The sequence below is a fragment of the Schistocerca piceifrons genome, chromosome 6 (assembly GCF_021461385.2).
Source record: "Schistocerca piceifrons isolate TAMUIC-IGC-003096 chromosome 6, iqSchPice1.1, whole genome shotgun sequence".
NCBI lineage: Eukaryota > Metazoa > Arthropoda > Insecta > Orthoptera > Acrididae > Schistocerca > Schistocerca piceifrons.
The window spans coordinates 382624126-382651308 of record NC_060143.1 but is presented as its reverse complement, the minus strand read 5'-3'; the positions used below and the strand labels follow the sequence as shown (position 1 = coordinate 382651308).

Sequence of the window (27183 nt, the reverse complement as noted above, 5' to 3'; positions counted from 1 at the left end):
CCCCCCCCCCCCAAACGGTAGGGTGCTGCTGAGGAGAAAAATCTGGCCTGCACAGCATCTCGGTTGATAATGGCATTATATCTGAGTACAGCAATCGTCAAGTGGAATAGTGAATCCACCTTGGTTGCCCTACTGGCCCAGTTTTCCGAGATGAAAGTAAGAGGGTCAGCTAAACCACTCAGCCAAACACCATACCTTGACGTCCATATTCATGTCTATGATCCGTTAAATGGAGGGTCCAATTATATCAAACTTCCTGAGGATATTAAGAACAAGTAGGTTTGTATTAATGTCCAAAATGAAAAGAAGAGTGTAATGCTTGTTTTGCGTGGTCAGTCCTGGCTTGCGAGAGAAATTACAATGTACATCTGGAGCAGAAAGCTCAATACCATATGTTCAAAAATATGATCCCCAGAGGGTATAACTTTGATGGTATAAATTTCCCTGTAAATATTCAGGACACACCAAAATTTGAGGCACAAAATCCTGGAATATCAGTTCAGTTTATGGCCTGACTAAGCAGAAAAGCAAATCAGATGAGCAGAACAAGCATATTGTAGTTGGACCACTTGCATTTTTTCGAAATATGAGGGTGAGCGTATTCTTCATGTAAACATGCTGCTCTTCTCTGAAGATGATAATCGGCATTATGTTTGGATCAAAGACATGTTCCACCTCCTTAACACCCACACAAGTGTAAATCACACATTTGCTTCGTGTGTCTAAACACCTTTTCAGAAAAAATGTCCAAGGAACCGGCACGTGTTGTTTTGGTTCAAATGGCTCTGAGCACTATGGGACTTAACTTCTGAGGTCATCAGTTCCCTAGAACCTTGAACTAATAAACCTAACTAATCTAAGGACAGCACACATATCCATGTCCGAGGCAGGATTCGAACCTGCGACCGTAGCGGTCGCACGGTTCCAGACTGTAGCGCCTAGAACCGCTCGGCCACCACGGCCGGCTGTTACACCTACAAAAGAAAGCAGTTGCATTAAATTCAAGAATGCTCACCACCAAGAACAATGTCCGTTTGTTGGCTATGTAGACTTAGAATGTCTCTTTATTCCTAACACCCACTGTGAAGGGAACTCCTTAGGCTCATATAGCACCTTCACGCAAAAATCATGTGATTTGAGTCTTAACCGTTATAAATCTTATGTTGGGGATAATGTTGTGGTTTGCTTGCTCAATGAGCTTGAAAAACTCTCATGGGATGCTCATGTGCTTTACAGCACCAGCTTACCCATGACCCAATTGGAGGAGGATAAAAAATTATACAATGACGCGGTTAACAGTCATATTTCTGGGCTGCCGTTAAATAGAAAAGATGGAACGCCCCATAGAGATCATTGTCATTCTACTGGGAACTTTCGCGGTGCAGCTCACAACGCATGCTATTTGAAGTACCATTTACCAAGGCACATACCCGTTTTTTCCACGAGGTATGGCACTCACTTTCTAGTTGAGTAATTTGTTAATTTTGGCTGGGTGAAAAATCAGTTAAGTCTCCTGCCTGCGAGTGAAAAGAAGTATATTTATTTCTCGAAATGAATGACGCAAAAAATTACGTTTCATTTTCTTGACTACTTTTCACTCCAGAAACTTGACGCTCTACCTCAGGAGAATATGCACATCACCCAAACTGCGTAGCCCGATGAGGAAAATTTTCAACTTGTGACTAGGAAAGGAGCTTTCCCTTACGAGTATCTGAACAGCAAGGCAAAACTCTACGAAACCCTACTATCTAATGTATCTGCATTTGTCAGTACTCACAAGCAATCGGTAACTATTGCATATTATGAGTATGCAACGAATATCTGGTCAGAATTCAACGTTCCCAATTTCGGTGAATAGTCAAGAATCTTTCAAATGGCTCTGAGCACTATGGGACTTAACATCTGAGGTCATCAATCCCCTAGAACTTCGAACTACTTAAACCTAACTAGCCTAAGGACATCACACACATCGATGCCAGAGGCAGGATTCGAACCTGCGACCGTAGCAGTCGCGCGGTTCCGGACTGAAGTGCCTAGAACCGCTCGGCCACCGCGGACAACAGTCAAGACCATGCATGGACACTGACGTGGCCTGGTTTGTGGATGGTTTTGAAAAGTTCAAGAGTGTACGCATGTTCACGTACTCTCTGGCTCCCACCTTTTATTTCACAGCACCTGGGTTGTCCTGGGGCGCAATGCTCAAGAAAACGACGTGCAACATCGAAATTTTGACTGAAGCCGACATGCTTCTTTTCTTTGAGTGTTGGACCCATGGAGGACTTTACCAGTGTTTACATAGACATGCCAAGGCAAATAATCCACGAATGGGTGTGGGGTTCAATGCATCCCTCGATTCAAGTTATATTCTACATACTGATGTGAGTAACTTATACAGGGACGCCATGATGCAGTCATTCCCGGTTTGTGGGTTTCAGTGGGTGCCTGAAAACGAATTAGAGGGTTTAGATGGAAAAATAGTGGGTCTGGTGGCTGAGTCTGATCTAGAGTATGTGGTGGAGACAGACCTCATATACCCTGTTAGTATGCATGAAATGACAAGCAACTTGCCATTATGTCCAGCGCAACAACTTCCACGAGAAAGCAATATTCCTGAACTGATACCGCTGTTGGACCCAAGTGGAGGTACATAATTCATGATCGTAATCTCCAACAGTGTCTCGGCTTAGGGATGGAGCTAGATAGAACCGCCTGGGCTGTCTCCTTCAATCAGCTCCCCTGGTTGAAGAAGTATATTGAATTAAATTCCGAACATAGGGCGGGCGCAAATATTGATTTAGAAAAAGATTTTATAAATTAATGGAATAATTCCATTTTTGGTAAAACCATGCAGAATGTAAGAAATGAACACAATATTTTGATTAAGACTGAATGAGATGGGCGTTGGGGCGTAAGAAAGTGCGTCACCAGTCCAAATTTTATGCAGGTAACTATTTTCAATGAGAACTTTGTTTCTGTGGAGATACCGAAGGTTTCAGTAGAGTTTACGAAAACTATTTGGGTATGTGTATACTGGACATCTCCAAACTCCACATATACCACTTCCAGTATGAATTTGCTAAAACTCATTTTGTGGACCCAAAGTCCCTTTATATGATTACAGATAGCTTCATCTATTTGGTGAAGAACTGCAATTCATATGAAGTAATCAGGTGTCATGGTAATGAATTTGACACATCAGGATATGCAGCCATTTTATGGTGTTCCTCAAAACGAGAAGGTTATCACCGTGATGAATTGCTAATTGTGGAGTTTGTGGACCTAAGATACAAAATGTATGCATGCCCTACAATAGATGGAGCTGGCAGGCTAATGGTGTGCGACATGCCGTGTCACGTGTCCTCATGGTCGAAGACTATTTCCAGTGCCTGAACAGTGGTGTTCGCGATGCTCTGCCGCAGCCTCCGCATACGGTACAGCAAACGAGTATTTGATCGCGAGGTCATGAGGTGTACACTGTGCTGCAATCTAAAGTTGGATTTTCACCTCCTAAAAAAGTTATTTGTGATGATGGGATCGAAACCCTCCCCCACCCACACTATTTACTTAAAGCAGGAGAGGTGGGGTGGGTGGGCTCCGACAGTCTGAATGAAAGAGAAAGAGAGAGAGAGAGAGAGAGAGAGAGAGAGAGAGACGGATTGGCTCAGTGACTCAGTGAGAATTTGTGCTGAATAGTATGGCTCTTTCATTATAGTGTAACTATTGTATGTGTGTGGTATACAGTGTGCCTGCGTGTGAGATTGCTTATGTGTCTGTGTGCATGCTTGCGAGTGCCTCTGAGTGTGGATGCCTGTGTAAATATGTATGCATGTTTTTAAATACGTTCTGTTTATTGTTTTCTTAATAAGTAGCATACTATGTATGCATGAATACATAAGCACCATGTGCTGGAAAAACATATAATGATTATTAAAAAGTTAAAAACGTGCGATAAATGTGAATAAGTTTAAAAATTGCACTACAATCATCAAAAAAGTTAAAAAATTGTAAATGAAGGAAAAATCGCTTTACTGTATTTCTCTCTTTTGCACTTCACGTGCATGTGTGATTGTCGAGTGCATGTGTAAATACAATAATTTTTAAGTTTCACATACAAATAGCTGTCCAAGCCGTACTAGTTTAAAGTGTGAGTCCCACCCAGTTCATTTTAGTGCATCTATTTGAGCTGAACTTATTAAGGCAATTTCTTTCATCGTATTATTAAATTATTTCAGCTGCTTGGGGTGGAAAATGTTTAGAGCCACCCAATTCAACGTATAAATTAAGTCTTCTGTTTGTGTAGAATTTCACTAGCACACCGAGCGAGGTGGCGCAGTGGTTAGCACACTGGACTCGCATTCGGGAGGACGACGGTTCAATCCCGTCTCCGGACATCCTGATTTAGGTTTTCCGTGATTTCCCTAAATCGCTTCAGGCAAATGCCGGGATGGTTCCTTTGAAAGGGCACGGCCGATTTCCTTCCCCATCCTTCCCTCACCCGAGCTTGCGCTCCGTCTCTAATGACCTCGTTGTCGACGGGACGTTAAACACTAATCTCCTCCTCCTCCTCCTCACTAGCACAAATAATAGTAACAGTATTAGTGTAAGAGAAACTGTACCTCTGCGAAAGCTGTAATGAGTACTGCAATGTAAAGTAAATATTTTTTCTACCAGTACTATTATTTGTAAAAGCAAAAACTGTGCATAAAACAAATTTCGAACAGTAACAATACCTGTGAATTTAAAAGCAGTAATACTTAGTGTATTGAAAAAACAACAAGATTTGTGAATGTAAGGCTGTATTACTACTGTGAATATTTATGTCTGAATAAAAAATTATTTGTTACCATATGTCTTCATTGTTATTTCACAAATCCCTACCTTTACCAATGTATATAAAGGCTGTGCAGGATGCACAAGGTATTAGTTTGAACCATCAGGGGGGTAAAGTTTAAGATGGAAGAAAATAATGTATATGTAATCATTGAATGAGATTTCGCCTATCGTGCTGCGCATATAGATTTTCGGAAACAGGCGGCGCGTGATTATGTCCGCTTTGAAACACATATAGGAAGAATATCTGAAATTATATCACCTGTTCTCGAACAAATCCACAGAAATAGGATCTGGGGAAAGCTACATACTATCTAGGCAGGAGGTATCTAGAAAGAAAGAAAGACAGAAAGTGTGCGGTAAAAAACTCTTTTATTTTCATTAATCCAACTTAAAAGTAATTTTGCATTTTCACAAGCAGACACGATCCTATTTTGACACATCTTCTTCTTGAGCTGATGGATAGCAGGGCACCAGTAGACTTCCAGGTCTTGAATGGTTGCAAATTTGAACATTCGTTATATCCACGTGATCTTCTCATCGCCTTTGGCGTAGATGATGGTATCAGGATGATTGAATATTCAAAGTGCAGTCACAATATCTTTGTGATGTGCGCCAGGATCGTCCCAGTGGAGTCCATGGAGGAAACATGTTAACCACGTTGTACTCTTCTGTGTTTTAGCTCTATTCATATCCTTGAAAGGCCTCGGTGATGGAATTCTTGCTGAGAATGTCTCTATTATACCAGCATCTTCTGTGTAAGCCATGAATGCAACATCTCTAAATATGAATTGTCTACACTCTTCATCATAGAAACATTGAATGTCAGCAACGACGTTCGTACTCAAAATCGTCGTTGCGACATGCTGTTGGTACGACACAGAACTTGGTCATTTGTACAGCACGCTGAATAACACCAGTAAGTGGGCATTCGTAATTAGAGCGTACGCTGGAAAATTTGAAGAGGATTCAAATTCAAGTTGATCCTGTTTTAATGATCTCATCTTGCATAGAACAGTTTATTACGATGATTGGTCCAGTTTCTTGAATTTCCGTGGACTTAGTAAGCATTCTTCCTCTTCGGCACCTTCATAGTAAGACCTGGCATACCTGTCAAATGCTAACCTGTATACATTATGGTCACTCTGTAGAAGTAAATTGTCATGGGATAGAATTCTGAATTCAAGTAGATTCTAGCATTGGTTAAATTACAGTTGTCAAATATGGTGGAATCATGTGCTAAATGCCCCCTTCTGTTTTTCTGAACTGCCAGTGTGATGGATCTTGGTGTTTCCCACTGCACGGAGGTTTTAATGGCCTGTGTTTGCTCGCTGTCAGTAGCACTGGATAGTCAAAAAAAAACCATGAGCGGAAGGTCTATGGCAGATATGCACTGGTATTCAGAATTTTTAAAAGCTTCAAACGCTCCTCGTCTGCCACAGTGATATATGGCATTTTCCATACAGTTTTCTTGATGATGAACTGAGTCTTCCCTTGAGCTCATTGAATGTATTAGTTGCTATCTGTCTATGCATGCAGTGAATCGGAGGTACTCTTCTGCTGTTCTGCCCACACGTTCGTCTATGAACCATCCTGCATTTTCTACACCATTCAAATCCGAGGGTGAGGATGACACATACATTTTATGTGTTGATGCTACGCCAACATCAAGTGTACGATCAATCTCTACCCCATTAAGTTCATGTCACATTTTCTGGAACAGGAACGCGAAGGCGTTACGTGTAAGCTTTGATCCCACTGTATGACTACCATCCTTTTTCTTAAATGATACATCCAAATGTATGAAACACTGGCATGGAAGAGTTAAAGCATCTTGGTGCTGGATGATTTCTTCGTTGTTGTTAAATGTCGTTGAAGCATAAGATTTATGTGAGAAGTTACAATTAGATCAATACAATGAAATGAATACCTTTAGCTGCATACAGGCCTTGATATACGGCAACGGGGACAATTGAAAATGTGTGCCCCGACCGGGCCTCGAACCCGGGATCTCCTGCTTACATGGCAGACGCTCTATCCATCTGAACCACCGAGGGCACAGAGGATAGTGCGACTGCAAGGACGTATCTCTGGCACACCTCCCGTGAGACCCACATTGCCAACTTACTGCCCTGCACTATACCGAATCCAGTAAGATATCGGGCACTGTTTGTGCATCAGCACAGAAGATGATCAAATGTCCGGTGAGCCTTAACTATAAATATGAAGATGGTATCTGTTCTTTCGGACATGTCCGAAGGAACAGATACCATCTTCGTATACACCACTGGCCATTAAATTGCTACACCAAGAAAAAATGCAGTCGAACATTTTCTGTATCCAGAAAGGCCCGTACAGGACCTGCAACATGCGGTAGTGCATTATCCTGCTGAAATGTAGGATTTCGCAGGGATCGAATGAAGGGTAGAGCCACGAGTCGTAACACATCAGAAATGTAACGTCCACTGTTCAAAGTGCCGTCAATGCGAACAAGAGGTGATCGAGACGTGTAACCAATGGCACACCATACTATCACGCCGGGTGATACGGCAGTATGGCGATGACGAATACACGCTTCCAATGTGCGTTCACCGCAATGTCGCCAAACACGGATGCGACCATCATGATGCTGTAAACAGAACCTGGATTCATCTGAAAAAATAACGTTTTGCCATTCTTGACCCAGGTTGGTCATTGAGTACACCATCAAGGGCGTTCCTGTCTGTGATGCAGCGTCAAGGGTAACCACAGCCATGGTCTCCGAGCTGATAGTCCAGGCTGCTGCAAAAGTTGTCGAACTGTTCGTGCAGGTGGTTATTGTCTTGCAAACGTCCCCATCTGTTGACTTAGGGATCGAGACGTGGCTGCACGATCCGTTACAGCCATGCAGATAAGATGCCTGTCATCTCGACTGCTAGTGATACGAGGCCGTTCGGATCCAGCACGGCATTCCGTATTACCCTCCTGAACCCACCGATTCCATATTCTGCTAAGAGTCATTGGATATCGACCAACGCGAGCAGCCATGTCGCGATACGATAAACCGCAATCGCGATAGGCTACAATCCGACCTTTATAAAAGTCGGAAACGTGATGGTACGCATTTCTCCTGCTTACACGAGGCATCACAACAACGTTTCACCAGGCAACACCGGTCAACTGTTGTTTGTGTATGAGAAATGGGTTGGAAACTTTCCCCATGTCAGCACGTTGTAGGTGTCACCACCGGCGCCAACGTTGTGTGAAAGCTCTGAAAAGCTAACCATTTGCATATCACAGCATCTTCTTCCTATCGGTTAAATTTCGCGTCTGTAGCACGTCATCTTCGTGGTGTAGCGTTTTTAATGGCCAGTAGTGTATAAAGTTACGGCTCACCGGCCTTGGATATATGGAATCTTACTCCAGACTGTGTGCGTTCTGCAGACCAGCTTTACTCACTGAATGCTTCATGAGATCTACAGACACGATACAGAATTCTAAAACTGGAAAATTAGGAACTAATGTGGCTTGAACCTTGTCACTGTAGACACTGTTTGTGAATTGCAGTCGTGACTCCAGTCCTGGGCCTCAGTTGCGGGAGGCGGATCTTCCTACCAGGAAAAGAAAATTGTAATTTGGATGCTCGGGAGTGCACTGAATGTGCATCGCAATTGTTGAGCAGCAGGTTTTGGAGCCTGGTCTGTATTGGAGCGCTCCCAGCCTCTATGAGTAGTCTGTTCATAGAACTGTTCCAAAAAGCACTTGTCGCAAGTCGCACCGCACAATGGTGTATCCGATCAAGCATCCACAATGCTATAGGCAATGCCAAGCGGTATGTCACACTCGCATAATCAAAACGGAATGGTATCAGAGTTCTGTAAAGCTGCAAAACGGTACGGTGGTCTGTGCCTCAGCTGGTGGTAGAGAAGCAGCTAATAGTGTTGAGATGTGACCAACACGTTCGCTTAAGTTGGCAAAGCTGGGGAAACCACGTCAACTAAGCAGTGAAGACCAGTCCAAGGCGATAAGACTCCACGTCAGTGAGCAATTGGTCGTCGAGACAGAGTTCTGGTTGCAAATGGGCAGTACAACAGCAACAGAAGTGCGTGATGCATGTCTTGGTGGCTGAAAGCCGGAAGCCATGTTTAAGACAACAGTGCTGCGTCTTTCGTATGGCACCCAGTAGTCAGCGTTCAGCAACAACCACAGTGGTGGAGCAGTAGTAACATTTTTATGTTATCTGGACCAGAAGACTTGCCTTTATTAATTGCTGTAAGTTGCTTCACAACAAGGCAGGATATCTGCTTGTAAGCTACTCTAGTTGCCAGCCGTTCTTGATTCTAATTCTGGAATATTTACTACTTCTTGGTCATTAAGTAAATTACCGGCTCCTAAAGATGCAGAAAATTTTTTGTTCCTCAAGAGACTCAGTAACTTGCTTTTTCCAGCACGACAAATTTACATTTATACTGTCAATATGATGTTTGGATATTACTAGACAATTTCCAAAAGATTCTGTAGTCTTCGTAGCTTCAGTATGTTCTTTAAATTGTATGGACAGTCTCCTACCCCAACTTGTTCAATATGATTTTTGGTGAAATCTGAACAGGTGATCTGGTAGTCGCCCGAGACTGCGAAACTATAAGAACCTTTTTTTCTTTGTATTCTGTCTTAATTTGTTCTTCAGTTGATCAGTGGTGATAAAGGCTATTTTCACGTCAGTATTTTTTAGACATTAGTCTATGTTTTCTTAAACCTTACCTCTATAATTTATACTGAGATGTCGGATTTTGTGTTTTACTTTCATATTTTTTGCCGCATTGTTCTGAACTTTTTGTGTTATCTGTCGACTAGCCATTGACCAAGGCACGATGGTTAATTGTTGCCACGGCTACCTCACTTCAGACAACTCATTATTTTCCCCACCATACGGGGATCAAAACGAAGTGGTTGGTCATTTCACAGATTTTTGACACCATTTCATGTTGCTTTCTAATTCGTAATCCCGGTAGATATAAGCAGTTCCATGGATACACCATCGACTCATACTGAGTTATTTGAGCTGAAACCGATCTCTGTTCTACACTAGTGGCCATTAAAATTGCTACACCACGATCATGACGTGCTACAGACGCGAAATTTAACCGACAGGAAGAAGATGCTGTGATATGCAAATTATTAGCTTTTAAGAGCATTCACACAAGGTTGGCGCCAGTGGCGACACCTACGACGTACTACAATGAGGAAAGTTTCCAACAGATTTCTCATACACAAACAGCAGTTGACCGGCGTTGCCCGGCGAAACGTTGTTGTGATGCCCCGTGTAAGGAGGAGAAATGCGTACCATCACGTTTCCTATCGCAATAGCGGTTCATCGTATGGCGACATTGCTGCTCGCGTTGGTCGAGATCCAGTGACTATTATCAGATTGTGGAATCGGTGGGTTCAGGAGGGTAATACGGAACCCCGTGCTGGATCCCAACGGCCTCGTATCACTAGCAGTCGAGATGACAGGCATCTTATCCGCATGGATGTAACGGATCGTGCAGCTACGTCTCGATCCCTAACAGATGGGGACGTTTGCAAGACAATAATCATCTGCATGAACTGTACGACAACGTTTGCAGCAGCTTGGACTATCAGCTCGGAGACCATGGCTGAGGTTACCCTTGACGCTGCATCACAGACAGGAACGCCTGGTGTATTTAACGACCAACCTGGGTGCAAGAATGGCAAAACGTTATTTTTTCAGATGAATCCAGGTTCTGTTTACAGCATCATGATGGTCGCATCCGTGTTTGGCGACATCGCGTTGAACACACATTAGAAGCGTGTATTCGTCATTGCCATACTGGCGTATCACCCGGCGTGATGGTATGGGGTGCCATTGGTTACACGTCTCTGTCACCTCTTGTTTGCACTGAATGCACTTTGAACAGTAGACATTACATTTCAGATGTGTTACGACCTGTGGGTACACCCTTCATTCGATCCCTGCGAAACCCTACATTTCAACAGCATAATTCACGACCTCATGTTGCAGGTCCTGTATGGGCCTTTCTGGATATGGAAAATCTTCGACTGCTGCCTGGCCAGCACATTCTCCAGATCTCTCACCAATTGAAAACGTCACGTCAATGCTGGCCGAGCAACTGGCTTGTCACAATACGTCAGTCACTACTCTTGATGAACTGTGGTATCGTGTTAAAGCTGCATGGGCAGCTATACTTGTACACACCATCCAAGCTCTGTTTGACTCAATGCCCAGGCGCATCAAGGCCGTTATTACGGCCAGAGGTGGTTGTTCTGGGTACTGATTTCTCAGGATCTATGCACCCAAATTGCGTGAAAACGTAATCACATGTCAGTTCTAGGAAAATATATTTGTCCAATGAATACCCGTTTATCATCTGCATTTCTTCTTGGTGTAGCAATTTTAATGGCGAGTAGTGTATTAGACTCTTGCCATATTATTGGATCACTCGTTTATGCCACATCGACTCCCTCCTTCTCCTCTATCCCATTTTGGTACGGTTCTTCTCTATCGTACTGGCTTTCGACACAGTCCACCAGTCATGTGGAAGTACCAGAATTATATACACGTGGTCTCCTCTTTTGCAGGTGGACGAGGTCCTGAATGTGCTGGGCCTCTCGGAATGCCGCGACACATTCACTGATAAGTTGTCCGGCGGTCAGCGCAAGCGCTTCTCCATCGCCCAGGAACTGGTCAGCAACCCTTCCGTCATCTTCCTCGATGAACCAACCACGTAAGTTGCTCGCACCTCTCGCCGAAAATCGGAGGATGCATGAAAGTAACGTAGTTTCAGAAATAAATAGGGAATTCGGGGCCTGCCGCTGTGGAACAGCGGTTCTAGGCGCTTAAGTCCGGAACCAAGCGGCTGGTACGGTCGCAAGTTCGAATCCTGCCTCGGGCATGGATGTGTGTGGTGTCCTTAGGTTAGTTAAGTTTAAGTAGTTCTAAGTCTAGGGGACTGATGACCTCCGACGTTAAGTCCCATTGTGCTTAGGGCCATTTGAACCATTTGAAAAGAATTATGGGATATATAAAGCGTTCATCCTGTCTAAAGACAAAAAGTGTATTCCTACATGGTCCAGTCACATTAATGTGACCATCGTCTATATTAGACATGACGGTGCAATGAACACTCACAGATGGAAGGTGAAAGCACTAGCAGCGGAGGGTATACGGGGTGTTACAAAAAGGTACGTCCAACCTTTCAGGAAACATTCCTCACACACAAATAAAGAAAAAATGTTATGTGGACATGTGTTCGGAAACGCTTAATTTCCATGTTAGAGCTCTTTTTAGTTTCGTCAGTATGTACTGTACTTCCTCGATTCACTGCCATGATTTCATACGGGATACTCTCTACCTGTGCTGCTAGAACATGTGCCTTTACAGCTACGACACAGCATGTGGTTCATGCACGATGGAGCTCCTGCACATTTCAGTCGAAGTGTTCGTACTCTTCTCAACAACAGATTCGGTAGAGGCGGACCAATTCCATGGCCTCCACGCTCTCCTGACCTCAACCCTCTTGACTTTCATTTATGGGGGCATTTGAAAGCTCTTGTCTACGCAACCCCGGTACCAAATGTAGAGACTCTTCGTGCTCGTATTGTGGACGGCTGTGATACAATACGCCATTCTCCAGGGCTGCATCAGCGCATCAGGGATTCCATGCGACGGAGGGTGGATGCATGTATCCTCGCTAACGGAGGACATTTTGAACATTTCCTGTAACAAAGTGTTTGAAGTCACGCTGGTACGTTCTGTTGCTGTGTGTTTCCATTCCATGATTAATGTGATTTGAAGAGAAGTAATAAAATGAGCTCTAACATGGAAAGTAAGCGTTTCCGGACACATGCCCACATAACATATTTTCTTTCTTTGTGTTTGACGAATGTTTCCTGAAAGTTTGGCTGTACCTTTTTGTAACACCCTGCATAAAACATGTCGGGAGGAAGGGGGGGCAGTGGAAAAGAGCGCAATCATTGCCATAATTTGGATACGGAGCGATTTATCTGATGTCCAAAAGAGTAAAACGTTGGCTTTCGGACCAAGAGTGGAAGCATTTCTGAAACTTTATATCGTAATTCGGAATAACACAGGCACTGCAATATCATAAATAAAATAGAGTTTTGCAACAAACTTCAGTGTATTTATGTATTTAACCGTGTCAGAAACACACACTATAGCTTACAAGTTATACAAAATGTTCCAAAACATTATACTATAAGCATTGCAATTACAATTAAATGCGGCGTGACCAGTAGGCAGCAACTTCGCATGCTTCCTTGGTGGCATCGATGACATTCTGTGGTGTGCATGACGTTAGGCATAGGCAGCAGCCAAGAAGATGACTCATTGTCTGTTCTTCACCATATTCACATGCTGTGGAGTCGCATGCAAATCCCAAATTTTTCAAGTTGGTCTTCGTTCTTCCAACTCCAGAACGCATGCTGTTGAGGATCTTCAATATTGACCAGCTTTCTTCGTGACGTGATGGGAGGCTTTCTGTCGGGATCATCCACCATGCAAGGTGGCTGGATCTGGAACGCTATGAGTTGACTCTGAAGTTCGAATGTGGTTCAGTGAGGCTTTCAGTTGAATGGAGAAAGCTTTTCCTTTTCTTAGTTACACTGAAAACTCTGTTCACGAATTACAAAAGGTGGTTATATACTTGGAAAAGGCCCAGAGACGCTGGATGATTCCAACTGGATTGCATCATAGACAGAGCTTCCGAAATCAGATACTGGATTGTAAGGCGCACCCCGGAGCAGACATGACTCAAACTACAATGTAGTAATGATCACGAGTAAACTGAAGTTTAAGATAATCGTCTGGAAAGAACCAGTGTGGGATACATAAGTATTGGGGAATGATGAGAAGCGTTTGTAGTTCGATAAACATGTGGGTACTGCGCTAAGGAATACCACAGTAGGTAGTTCAGTTGAAGAGGAATGAGCTATTCAAAATAAAGAAAAGGTCACAGATGCTAGACGGACAAACAACATAGATTCAATAAAGGTAATTGCGAAGAAACCTTGGGTAACACGAGAAATATTTCAGTTGATCTACGAGAGAAGAATGTACAAAAATGTTCAGGGAAAGACAAAAATACGGAAAGAGAAATCACTTAGGAACGAAATGAACGGGAACTGCGGGGAAGCCTAAACGAAGGGACTGCAGAAAAAGTGTGAACAAGTCTGAAAAGAAATTATCGTCTGGAGGACTAAGCGTGTAGCATAGGGAAGAGTCAAAAACAACCTTAGATGAATTAAGAGAAAGGGCGACAACATTAAGCGAGCAATAGGAATTTCCACCACTAAACGCAGAGGAGAGAGCGGGTAGGTGGAAAGAGTATTTTGAAGGCCTCTGTGTGGAACGACTTGTCTGATGACGTGATAGAAGAAACTAGAGTCGATATGGATGACATAGGGGATCTAGTATTAGAGTTCTTCAAATGGTTCAAATGGCTCTGAGCACTATGGGACTTAACTGCTGTGGTCATGAGTCCCCTAGAACTTAGAACTACTTAAACCTAACTAACCTAAGGACATCACACACATCCATGCCCGAGGCAGGATTCGAACCTGCGATCGTAGCGATCGCGCGGTTCCAAATTGTAGCGCCCAGAACCGCTCGGCCACTTCGGCCGGCATTATGAGAGTCAGGCTTCGAAAGAGACCTGGAAGACCTGGTATCACTTAAGGCAGAAGGGATGGAAAAAATTCCATCGAAATTCCTATAATCGTTGGGGAAGTGTCAGCCAGACGACTGTTATAGTTAGTGGATAGTATCTATGAGACTGGCAATGTACCATAACACTTTCGGAAAAATACCGGTCCCGGCGGAGGTTCGAGTCCTCCCTTGGGCATGGGTGTGAGTATTTGTCCTTAGGATAATTTGGGTTAAGTAGTGGGTAAGCTTAGGGACTGATGACCTTAGCAGTTAAGTCCCATAAGATTTCACACACATTTGAACTTTTTTTTGAAAAATACCATTTATTCATTTCCGATGACAGCAAGAGCAAACAAGTGCGAGAACTACCGAACGATCGGCTTAATAGCTCATGCATCCAAATTGCTGACGAAAATAATGTGCAGAAGGAAGGAAAAGAAAACTGAGGATATATTAGAGGACGATAAGTTTCGCTTTATGGAAGGTAAAGGCTCCAGGGAGGCAGTCCTCGCGTTGCCCTTGATAATGGAAGCAAGACTAAAGAAATATCAGATACGGTCATAGGATTTGCCAATCTGAAAAAAGCGTTCGATAATGTAACATGGCACAAGATGTTTGAACTTCCGAAAAAATTAGGAGTAAGCTATAGGGAACGACGGGTACGTATGAGAACCAAATCATGATATAGGACTGGAAGACTAATAATGAAGTGCACGGATTAAAAATAGTGTAAGACAGGAATGTACGCTTGCCTTTGCTGTTTAGTCTGTACGAAGAAGATGCACAAATAAAGGAAAGGTTCAAGAATGGAATTAACATTCAGGATTAAAAGATATAAATGACAGATTTTGTTTTTGTGAGGATTCACAGCCGCCATGTGCTTAATAACAGAAAAAATTGTCTGTAGTAAGCTGTAATGTAGACGACCTTCATTTAAATCTTGTGATTACCTAATTTCGACGACTTTTCATTTTCCAACACATGTGTAATTTTACGTTTTACATGTCGTGTCTGTCAAATTATTTGTCACTACATGTAAAAACGAGACGATATATTCCGTCTTTACATTGTGAATGGATCAACGTTAACAGGACAACAGTTTAGACTCGTTTAACGACTACGGTTAACAAGTGAAGAGTTTGATTTCAGTCAACATGCACCGAACAGCTGCGGAAGGATTCCTCCACACTGAAGAGTCGTATCTCATCCACTCCCTCTTGAGCAATACAATTTTGTTCCTGTCTCACTTTTCATGGGCCTCAAAGATCACGAAAGACATGTAAATTTATGCAACCGCACTGTCTAGTCACATTAACTGACCACTTGCCAAAAGCGTAAAATATCACCTTTTACAGTGCGGACCGCTGCAAGAAGAGTGTCATTGGCCTTGTGGAAGGTAATGACAAGGTCATGGAACTATGCCGACTCCTGACTCTTGGCTGAGTATCCGTGGCGCCAACAGCCCATTCTATATGGTCCCACAGATTCTTGATTGGGTTTAAGTCCGGGGAATTAGTGGCCAGAAGAGTAAGAAAAATTTATCCTGGTGCTCTTCGAACCACGCACACAGACTACGAGTTGTGTGATATGTTGCATTGTCCTGTTAGTAGATGCTATCGTGCCAAGGAAAAAAAACTGCATGCACCGGTGGACATTTCCCCCAAGGATAGATGCATAGTTGTGTTGATTGACTGTCCTCCAGAACGACGACGTGAAACAGGGAATGCCCTGCAGCCTGGACCCTTCTGACCATTGTTGTATGGTGTTTTGCCTTATGACGGTTCACGCCATACACGCTAACGGCCGTTTGTCCGATGGAGAATAAAACATGGTTCACCTGAAGAGGCCACATATCACCACTCAATGGACGTCCAGTTGCGGCATTTGCGCACAAATTCCAGCCTTCGTCGCCGATAAAAAGCAGTCAGCATGGGTGCATGAAGCATGCACCTGCTGTGGAGATCCATTCGCAGCAACTTTCACTGAAAGGCCATTGAGGAGACACTGTTGGTGGTCCGTCGGTTCATCTGGGCGGTCAATTGCTCAATAGTTGCACATCTATTCGCACATTCATATCTTCATAGCCATCGGTCACCCCTGTCATAAATGGCCCGATGTGCGCCACAGTTGCTTTGGCGCCACTTTGCCATGCACGGTGTACTTCAACCACGATTGCACACAGTTTACATTTCATACAGCTACGCTTTCTCCCCTCTCATTGATGCGCGGGGTAGCCGCGCAGTCTAGGGCACCTTGCCACAGTTCCCGCGGCATGTATGTGTGTGTGTGTGTGTGTGTGTGTGTGTGTGTGTGTGTGTGTGTGTGTGTGTGTGTGTGTGTTGTCCTTAGCGTTAGTTAGTCTAAGTTAGATTAAGTAGTGTGTAAGCCTAGGGGAACGATGACCTCAACAATTCGGTCCCATAGGAACTTACCACAAATTTCCCAATTTTTTCCCCTCTCATTGCTACTAGCAAGTCTGTATTGTCCTGTAACCGTTTCTTCTGCAGAGTACAGGACGTAAAGTAGAGGGGCAGGACGGATCATTGACGCACGCCGACAGTGGGGTGAAAGTTGTGGGAGTGAGTATTGTTGACTGTGACACGTATGACCGACATAGTTAACTGGGAGTGCATAGTTTTGTTCCTTAAAGATCAATTCATAATGACAAATCATATCGATGGCTTTCTGGTTATTAAGAAAGGCAAATACAGCGGATTTTCGTTTATTCAGTTCACGAGAAATAAGAAGGTAAGGCAAAGTAGTAGTTCATGGACGGAATACGTGGAACGAAAGAGAAATTGGGTACAAGGTACTGATGGGTTCGTTGGGTAAGTATGGTTTCGAGGACTTGGTTGTAAATTACCGTGAAACGTTTTGTTTGATGTGGGAAGTTAACCAAGAACTTTTTGTCAAAAGCTAACTCTCACTTCTGAGATATTTCCTCACGGTACATTTTTCCTCTCCTGTCTTGAAGTTCACACCTCGACGCAATGAGAGAGCCTCAGTAACTCCCTATTACTTTAACTAAGATAAAATCGCGTTAAGTATTCATACATTACCACTCGGTGTAGTAGGTCTCTCCATGTGAAGATAGCAAATGCGGAAGGCGATGCGGAGTGCATCTCTTTCCAGGGTTTCAAAAGACTTGTCGAATTGAAGGAAGACGGAGATCCAGGCAGTGTTGTAAGTTAGAATGGGGTTTACGGGAGATTTTTAGGAGAGGATAACGGTAGTAGGATGCAGACTCCAGATTCAGCCTGTTAGTAGTTTTAATAGGTTACGGGTTTTGTGCTGAATGGTACGGAGGTGTGCATCCCATTTTGGTTTTCTGTCGAGGGTTGGTCCTAAAAACTTTCCGTGTTAGTCAGAGGGATAGGTTAGTTGTAGATGGTGAGATGAAAATCTGGACGCCGAAAATGTCGAATGGTGTGGCCAGAGACGGTGGATGCGCCTTTCTGTGGATTTACTAGAAGTTTTCACTTGTTAGGACACTCGACCAGGAGTTTCAAGTGGAGTTGCTGGGAGCTGGGAGTCTGGGAGGTTGTGATGAATGGTTAGTAGGCGGGAACAGTATCATAGTAACTTTAGTAACAGGGCTACCTCAATTTTTGTTGTCCTTTGGTTACAATGTATTTTCCGATTAACGTATCAAAGGCTTGTCACTCATTGTAGCATCCCACTGTCTTCACCCTATTAATTCTATCAAAGTTTATACAACGAACCTATTGCCAGCAGGAGAAGAAAACAGATGCCTACACAGTCAAAAGACAGAAGATCAGCAAGTGAGTAACAGTCTTCACCCTATTAATTCTATCAAAGTTTATACAACGAACCTATTGCCAGCAGGAGAAGAAAACAGATGCCTACACAGTCAAAAGACAGAAGATCAGCAAGTGAGTAACAGTCTCTCTGTCTGACAGAATAATGTTTGAGTTCATTTATCAATCTATAATTCAGTCAGCGAAGACTTATCGATTGCTTTAATCACACTCCTCCTCTGCAACATGCAGTCATGATAGACTGCATTGATAGGCTTTAGTATCAGGAAAATCACACAAAATGCAGCAACATCGATCCATATTACCGTGTTGTGATGTGAATGTAATCATGATAATCGAGTACTTATCGCAATGTTGGTGGTTCTGTATTGTAATGAATAGTAAAACGACTCTACGCCATTAGTTTCATGGTGCAACTGCAACTTGCAAACAGCAAGTCTTTTAAAACTTGTAACATCATGGTAGTTGAAAAATGGACCCATATCACCGTTAACAATTCTTAAAGCTAACGGGAAGGTATGTTAGATTACTTACGGTACATTCGCATATAGGTACACGTGAGGAACAAGAGTGGGGGGGGGGGGGGGGGGGTATTAATAATGAGACAGTGATTTGTGGACCAAGAGAGCGTCTATCGCATATGTCACTGACATCATGTAGAGTCTTTATAGCTATTTTGTGAACGGTTCTAGGGACTTATTTTCCCTAAGCTCTATTTGAAAGGGACTGATCACCTTGCAGCTTAGTCCTTTTTACTCCAAGCCAATCAGCCAAGCTCTGTCTGAAGATTGAGTTACGCATAAGCTCTTCTTTTCAACTGACTGCAGATAACCACATCTTCCAAAACAGCGGAGCCTTCGAGAATGTATGTAAATTTAAACACTGTTCGCTATGTTTTGAATCGTATGCGTATTTTCAACAAGCCGATCCCAAATGTGGATATTGTTCAGCTGTCCACACAGCACGTTTCTTACACCTTACGCAGTATTTGTGGGTACACGTACCGAGCATATACAGAAAACTGAACAAAAATGTGAGGAAAGAAAGTGCCATCCGTAAAATACGGCAAAGAGATAAGGACAATAACAGCTAAAAATAAACACATTATGTAAGCTGCGGAATTGGGTTTTTCAGAAGAACTAACAGTGAGAATAAGAAACATAGTACTAAAAAAATCAACTGTGAGTTGAAAATATTAACTAAAAAAATTAAAGAGTAAAGAAATAAATGGAGCAAGAATGTTACAATAATCAAAGAAAATAAACAACACAAAATAATAATGAACTAGCAACCAACAGGAGAAAGTCACTAACAAGAGGAGGCCATGACGGATCACGGATTTGCTTCAAAATTTTGTACACTTTCAGTAGTCCATTAGGGCAACATACCTACATTTCCCACGAGAGAGGCGTGACAAACAATAGTGAGACACGGGTAAACAAATAAATGGGTTTATTACGCCCGCAGTAAAGAGATTTAATAACAAAGGAAAATCTCTTCTCTATAAAAATAGTACACCTTCGCAGACACTAACAGGTATACACCTGGAACACACATTGAATAAGGTGGGGTATCTGAAGGCTATGCCACTGATAATCCATAATGACCGAGGCTGAACGTTCGGCGTAATTGGCCGACAGGCAGGTACCGCTGCGGTGTCTTCCAGTGGACTCTGAGTGATGGGCTGCTAAGAGCTCTCGCAAGAATTGGCCCTCGGCTTCGGTGGAGAGCACTGACAACGTGTTGGCTTGCAGCGCCCAAAATAGCCGCGACGCGGAGGATTTCGTGCAGATTCAGTTCCGCGCACGTAAAACGGCGGAGAAAATAATTCCTTGGCTCGTAGGACCTTTAGTGGCGCTTTCCTGCCATCTGTCGTCCTTGTGATCGATGCAGTCGGGACAGGCAACGCCTTGTATATATGCAATTTCATGATGCTTCAATGTTAGAGGGGTTGCCGATCTCTGTAGGCGAACGTCGTGTGCACGGCAAACGTGATGTGCAAGTACTAAGGCGCACTACTTAAGCGATTTCGAAAAAATCGCAAAAGAAGTTTTACGCGTTAGTGATGTACAGGGGCGTTGCAACTCTATGTGCGAGCTGACGGCTGTCATGTAGTTACCGTTCAAGCTTCGTACTGAGTGAGTAGCTGGATCGATTCCCACTCATACTCTCTCTTTATGTTTATTTTTTTCAACACTAGTGATATTATTTCATACATATTACATTTTAAAGGTAATACGATCAAAGACAGGTGTATTTCCAGGAACGTTTCCTGAATTTCCTTTGTTATTTGGCTTTTCTCTAATTTTTATTATAACCCCAAATAGCATGTGGTTTTTATTTCTATAGCCAAATTAAAATTTGTATCAAGCGCCTTCAACATTATTCACATCTGATTGACGACCAACGAGGAACTGCTTCTTGTGAAAATGCTATTGAAATTTTCTTACCGATACTTCTGAAAATATTGCCTTATGCATGGTTTACATCCAAATTGTTGTAAGAAAGAGAAATTTTTCAAAATGTCAGCGATCTTTGTTTCTTCCGTAGAAACTATGAAAGTTCCTTGTGCCTGCGGGAAATTTTCATTCATCCGATGTCGTAGATGTTTTCGTTTCCCGTGTCAGTATGAAAAATATCAGCCTGTAACTTGTAATGTCGAAAGCACATCCGACGATTAATCGTACATTACTCTGATATTCCATCATATTGTAACTAACTGTACTATTGAATAAAGTTATTTATACCTTTATTTATTGATGTCTAACTTGGGCTTTACAAGACTATCTCACGTCACCGAGACCTGCGTCTCCATATCTAAGAGTCCAGGTGCTAAGCAGTTCTCTGTATCTCACTGGACTGGAAATATACGCGATTTCGAAAGTCACTACAGGCATAGATTTTCAGGAAAACTTCTGGCGTCGTCATTTACTTGTCGCTAGTCATATTTATAATATTTATTGAGATAATAAAAATTGAAAAAACAACCAAATAACATTGAGAAATCAATAACAGTTCATGCAAATGCACAAGTCGTTTCATTAATTATTCTTCAAATGTAATATTTATGAAGTAATGAAACAATATAAATTTTTAAGAAAAGTGGGACTTGATCCAGCGAGCCACCAATTACGAAGTTAGAATGCTAGCGCATGACCGCCGCCAGCTCGTACTCTGGTTTGCTATGCACCAGTACATCACTGACGTGCAAAACTTCTGCTGCGATTCTCTCGAAATCATCTAAGTAGTTAGCCTTACTGCTTACGCATTATATTGTCCTAAAGGACTATTAAAAGTTAACAAAATTTGTAGTAAATCCGTGATCCTAACGTCGTTGTCAGTAAAACTAGAGAGAGAGACGGAGAGCGCTAGGCAATTATCCATGTGGAGTAGACACACAAAAAAAGAAAATGTAACAGAGAAACGTCGTAACAGCTGAGGCTCTAAGCACCATGGGACTTAACGTCTGAGGTCATCAGTCCCCTAGACTTAGAACTACTTAAACCTAACTAACCTAAGGACTTCACACATATCCATGCCTGAGGCAGGATTCGAACCTGCGACGGTAGCAGCAGCGCGGTTCCGGACGGATGCGTCTAGACCCGCTCGGCCACAGCGGCCGGCAACAGCTGAGGAGGAAGAAGAAGAAGAAGAAGAAGAAGAAGAGTAAAATGATTCATCATTTACACACGAGGTTTTATGACTTAAAATCCCAAACAGCTATATTTGTTATTTCGATTTCGTGAGTAATCCTTTTTTTTCTAGAAATACCACATGCACTCAAAAAAAGCCGTCATGATTTGTTGCAGGGGCCTGGACCAGCTGGCATGCTCGCAGTGCCTCCGTGTGCTGAAGATGCTGGCCAGAGACGGTTGCAACGTCATCTGCTCCATCCACCAGCCCAGTGCCTCTATCTTCAAGCAGTTTGACGCGGTACGTCGAAGAGAAAGCGCAACGCTGCAGTGGAGAATGTAGGAAAAGCTGATGATTTTGAAATCGGGTATTTTAAACAGAACAAATTACCACTCCTATACTATAATGCCTACTGAGCCGCGGTTAATTGCCGTATAGGTGAGATAGGTTACAAACTTGGCATGAACGTCACAGTCAGGATTTTCCTGCGTTTGAATACAACGAGCTCATTCTAGTAATTTCATGTACGAGTCTTTGCTTCATGTTTATACGATGAGAATAATACAAGTCAGAGAAACTTCTGACACATTAAAACAGTGTGCAAAGCCTGGAGTTGAACGTAGATAATTTCCTTTCGCAGACTATGCCCTTACAGCTGAGCTACCCAGACACAACTCATATCTTCAATCTGACATTCCTTTACCATATGTACAGAAGAGGTTCAAATTTCCTGCAGTTGTCTTAAATCATTCTAGGTGACGACTGACCGAGTCTAAACACTAAAATTTGTTGTATAATGATGTAAAATGTATGGCGATGGACGAACGCCTGTGAAAAACAGAAGAAAGGACTCTGTCGTGTCCTACAGATGTTTGCCACCTACGGCAAATTATTGTTCAAAACAGCTTTTCCTCTATAGCAGAGTGAGAGTTTCACAACTCTGAGCTTTTGAGTGCGCTAGTTGTCAAGGCGATAATAAACGCTGCCAAAATGACATAGCTCCTCAAATCATAGCAGCATACACTGTTCGATCAAAAGTATCAGGCAACCTATAGTGGACATTAATATTGGGTGTGTCAGTCCTTAACCTTTATGACGGCTTGGAGTGCCGAACTCTGTTGGGACACTTTCATTGAGGCGCCTGAATGCCTGTGAAGGAATAACAGCCCATTCTTCTTCAAGAGCCGAAACCAGAGAGGGTACTGATATCGAATGCAGGGGTCTGAAACTAAGTCGTATTTAAAAATCGTCACAAAGTTGTTCCATTGGGTTCATGTCGCTACTCTGGGCAGACCAGCCCATTTCACGGATGTTATGGTCTACAGGCTGAAGGAGACAAATGACGATGTGGGTTGTGAGAGAATTGTGCGAGTAAATGGGCTGAGGGAGAGGGAAGGGAAAGGATGCCCTCTGGGAGAGGGATAGACAGATACATGCTGAGGGAGCAGGATGATCGGAAATGGGCTTAGGGAGAGGGATTGGAGAATATGGGCCGAGGGAGAACATAGGCCAAGGGAGACGGACTGGCAGATGCAGACTGAGGAGGTATGCTTTTTTTTATGTGTGTGAAATCTTATGGGACTTAGCTGCTAAGGTCATCAGTCCCTAAGCTTACACACTACTTAACCTAAATTATCCTAAGGACAAACACACACACCCATGCCCGAAGGAGGACTCGAACCTCCGCCAGGACCAGCCGCACAGTCCATGACTGCAGCGCCCTAGACCGCTCGGTTAATCCCTCGCGGCGCAGACTGAGGGAGAGGGATGTTATTAGATGGTCTGATGGAGAGGGATGGGAGGAAATGGATGGAGGGGGAGGGATAGGGGAAGGTGGGATGAGGGAGGAGGCGGGCTAAGGGAGAGGGATGGGAGGAAACGGCTAGATGGAGAGGGTTTGGTGGAAAAGGGCTGAGGGATTGTTATGGGAGGAGACAGGCTGAGGGATATGGATGGAAGGAGATGGGCAGATAGAGGGTCAGGATGTGGTGGGCAGAGAGAGGGGCAGGAGGTGATGGATTAACAGCAGACAGGAATAATTACATACCTAGAGAAGGTACTCATCTAATTTAGTTACAATAATGTCATAGAATGAAAACTATTAGTAGCATAGCTGCTTGATGTGCCCTCGTTAAGATCGTGTTCTACATTTGGCAAAGGAGTGCTTCCAGCATTTCTCATTACAATATACATCATTTTTCATCCCAGAGCAATAAAACCGACGTATTACCGAACATTTTTACTAAGAAAATCGTTCAATTTTATGGCCTCTACGTTTTCATAACACTAGTAGTGAAATGGCTCCTTCGTTTTTAAAGGTCAGGAATCACCGCTCCGTTGAGGAAAGGTGCTGGAACAATATTTTCAAAAATTATATCTATTAAAAAATCCTTTCATGACAGGTTTTTTTTTCATTCTTTGGTGCTTACTCGGTACAAACACAAAGGCACAGGAAATTTACAAGTATTGACGATTCTAATAATTAAGAAAGATTCACTCTGAATAATTTAAAGAAAAAAATTCACTTTAAGCAAATGTATAAACATGGCATTCACTTCAACAATTAAATAAACTTTCAATACAATCTGGCACTGGGCTAGATCTCAAGGGAGCAACTGTCATCATGAAAGGATGTTCCAAACAAGTTACTCTTGAACAAAGATAGCTCAACCAAAACTAGTTGCCCATGGAAGCTTGTTAACTAGAACTTAGCAGGATATCTTTAAAATGCCAGTAACAACTCACGAGCCATGACGAAATAAAACGCATCAATTACTATAGAATTCCAGCTAGAAGCCTTAGGCCACAAATATGGCATTCAACATTATCCAGCACTCCACGTGGACTCGATGTAGACACATCAAGCAGTAGCTATGATGGTACATCTTGTATCATGTTCTATTACAATCAAAACTGCTTGGAATGTGATAAAAGATAAAATAGTTGTTAACCATATCCCCAGTTCACATTGCTGCTTTGGAAGAACTAACACACTAATCGAATGAATCATAAATGATGGTACAAATTTTAAATGTGTCTAGAAAGAATGCTAGCGCATGACAGCTTCGTTGAGTACGAGACTGAAAGAATAGTTATAAATCGGTCCGAAAAATAGTGGTAAAGAGAGTTAGCAGGAGCTCAAGACCACAACAGCTAGGGCATTGGATGACAGCTCAACCCCGGCCTACAAGGCAATGCAATTCGCTTTCAGATGCCACGCAGCAATGAATTACAGTAAAATGAATGTATGTTTTAATTTTACTTTTTAAATCGGTTTAATTTACTGTCACTCCACTTTGAAACAAAAGGCTACATATTATACTGATTTGCACATTGTTATTGTTGCCAGTAACGCTGCGATATGACATATTCTGTTCCCACTCGTTCCCTGTTGTGCGCACGCATCAATAAATAGCATGTAAACCGCCAAAAGCAGTGCAGCGGAGAGCATATTATAACCATCTTCCCTGTAGAACTGTCAACGACACTTTGCGTGCCTTTCTTTCAGGAAAAGTTCGAATCGCGGGATCGACGTCTAGCTGCCTAGCTAAAAATTATACACAGTTGCCATGCATCCCAAATTCGTGAGATGCATAGTTGATCTGAGATAATTTTTTTAAAAAGCCAGTATACTGAATGACCTTTCTGTCTCGGATACAGTCACTGGAAGAGTGTAAAAGTTGCGCATAGCTGCACATATATTCGGAAAGAAGCTTCAAATTGTAAGCTTGGCGCCTTTTTCAAGAGTTCCAGTGGTTCAAAAGTAATGTATTGACACTTTGAAGTATCACATTTTTCAAATATTTAATTTCTTCATCTAAATGTGTTGTGACATTATTATAGTATTAAATGATAAATAACATGTATGCCTCAATAACCCGATAGTCAGTCACTTTCTAGCATCTTCACTGTTGCATAATAGATTTTTAAGTTAAACATTGGATGGTCAATAATGACATATAATACATTAATCTTGAATAGCTTACTGAAAGTTTGAGCAGCAATGGAAATCTAATACAGGTGATCTGCAATTACACTCCATCGGTTATCAGACATGGGACACAAACGTCCTCTAACACACAGTTTCAGAATTTCTCGTCGTTGTGCACTGCTATTGAACAGCTTCTCAAGAAGTTGAAACTCTGAAAAAAGTATCTGCTTCGTGGCAACTCTCAGGTGCATGTCCTCCACGTCAGGCTATGACAAGCATATGGAGAAAACTTTACAAGAACATTTCCCCGAAGGAAAAGTATCTGAGCTCTTTTGTAAGACACTATAATACTACACTACTGGCCATTAAAACTGCTACACCAAAAAGAAAAGCAGATGATAAACGGGTATTCATTGGACAAATATATTATACTAGAACTGACATTTGATTACATTTTCACGCAATTTGGGTGCATACATCCTGAGAAGTGACTGACGTATTGTGACGAGCCAGTTTCTCGGCCACCATTGACCAGACGTTTTCAATTGGTGAGAGATCCGGAGAATGTGCTGGCCAGGGCAGCAGTCGAACATTTTCTGTATCCAGAAAGGCCCGTACAGGACCTGCAACATGCGGTCGTGCATTATCCTGCTGAAATGTAGGGTTTCGCAGGAATCGAATGAAGGGTAGAGCCACGGGTTGTAACACATCTGAAATGTACCGTCCACTGTTCAAAGTGCCGTCAATGCGAACAAGAGGTGACAGAGACGTGTAACCAATGGCACACCATACCGTCACACCGGGTGATACGCCAGTATGGCGATGACAAATACACGCTTCCAATGTGCGTTCACCGCGATGACGCCAAACACGGATGCCACCATCATAATGCTGTAAACAGAACCTGGATTGATCCGAAAAATTGACGGTTTGCCATTCGCGCACCCAGGTTCGTCGCTGAGTACACCATCGCAAGCGCTCCTGTCTGTGATGCAGCGTCAAGGGTAACCGCAGCCATGGTCTCCGAGCTGATAGTCCAAGCTGCTGCAAACGTCGAACTGTTCGTGCAGATGGTTGTTGTCTTGCAAACGTCCCCATTTGTTGACTCAGGGATCGAGACGTGGCTGCACGATCCGTTATAGCCATGCGGATAAGATGCCTGTCATCTCGACTGCTAGTGATACGAGGCCGTTGGGATCCAGCACGGCGTTCCGTATTACCCTCCTGAACCCACAGATTCCATATTCTGCTAACAGTCATTGGATCTCGACCAACGCGAGCAGCAATGTCGCGATACGATAAACCGCAATCGCGATAGGCTACAA

At 43.0% G+C, this 27183-nt stretch overlaps 1 protein-coding gene across 1 annotated transcript in view; it reads left to right on the top strand.

The window, feature by feature from the left end:
• LOC124802653 (ATP-binding cassette subfamily G member 4-like) overlaps nucleotides 1-27183 on the top strand; it is a 404387-nt gene that overhangs the window by 241074 nt on the left and 136130 nt on the right. The window contains exons 4-5 of the mRNA XM_047263559.1: nucleotides 11431-11576; nucleotides 22104-22227. Coding sequence (XP_047119515.1) covers nucleotides 11431-11576; nucleotides 22104-22227 — 270 coding nt within the window. The remainder of the gene's footprint in view (nucleotides 1-11430; nucleotides 11577-22103; nucleotides 22228-27183) is intronic.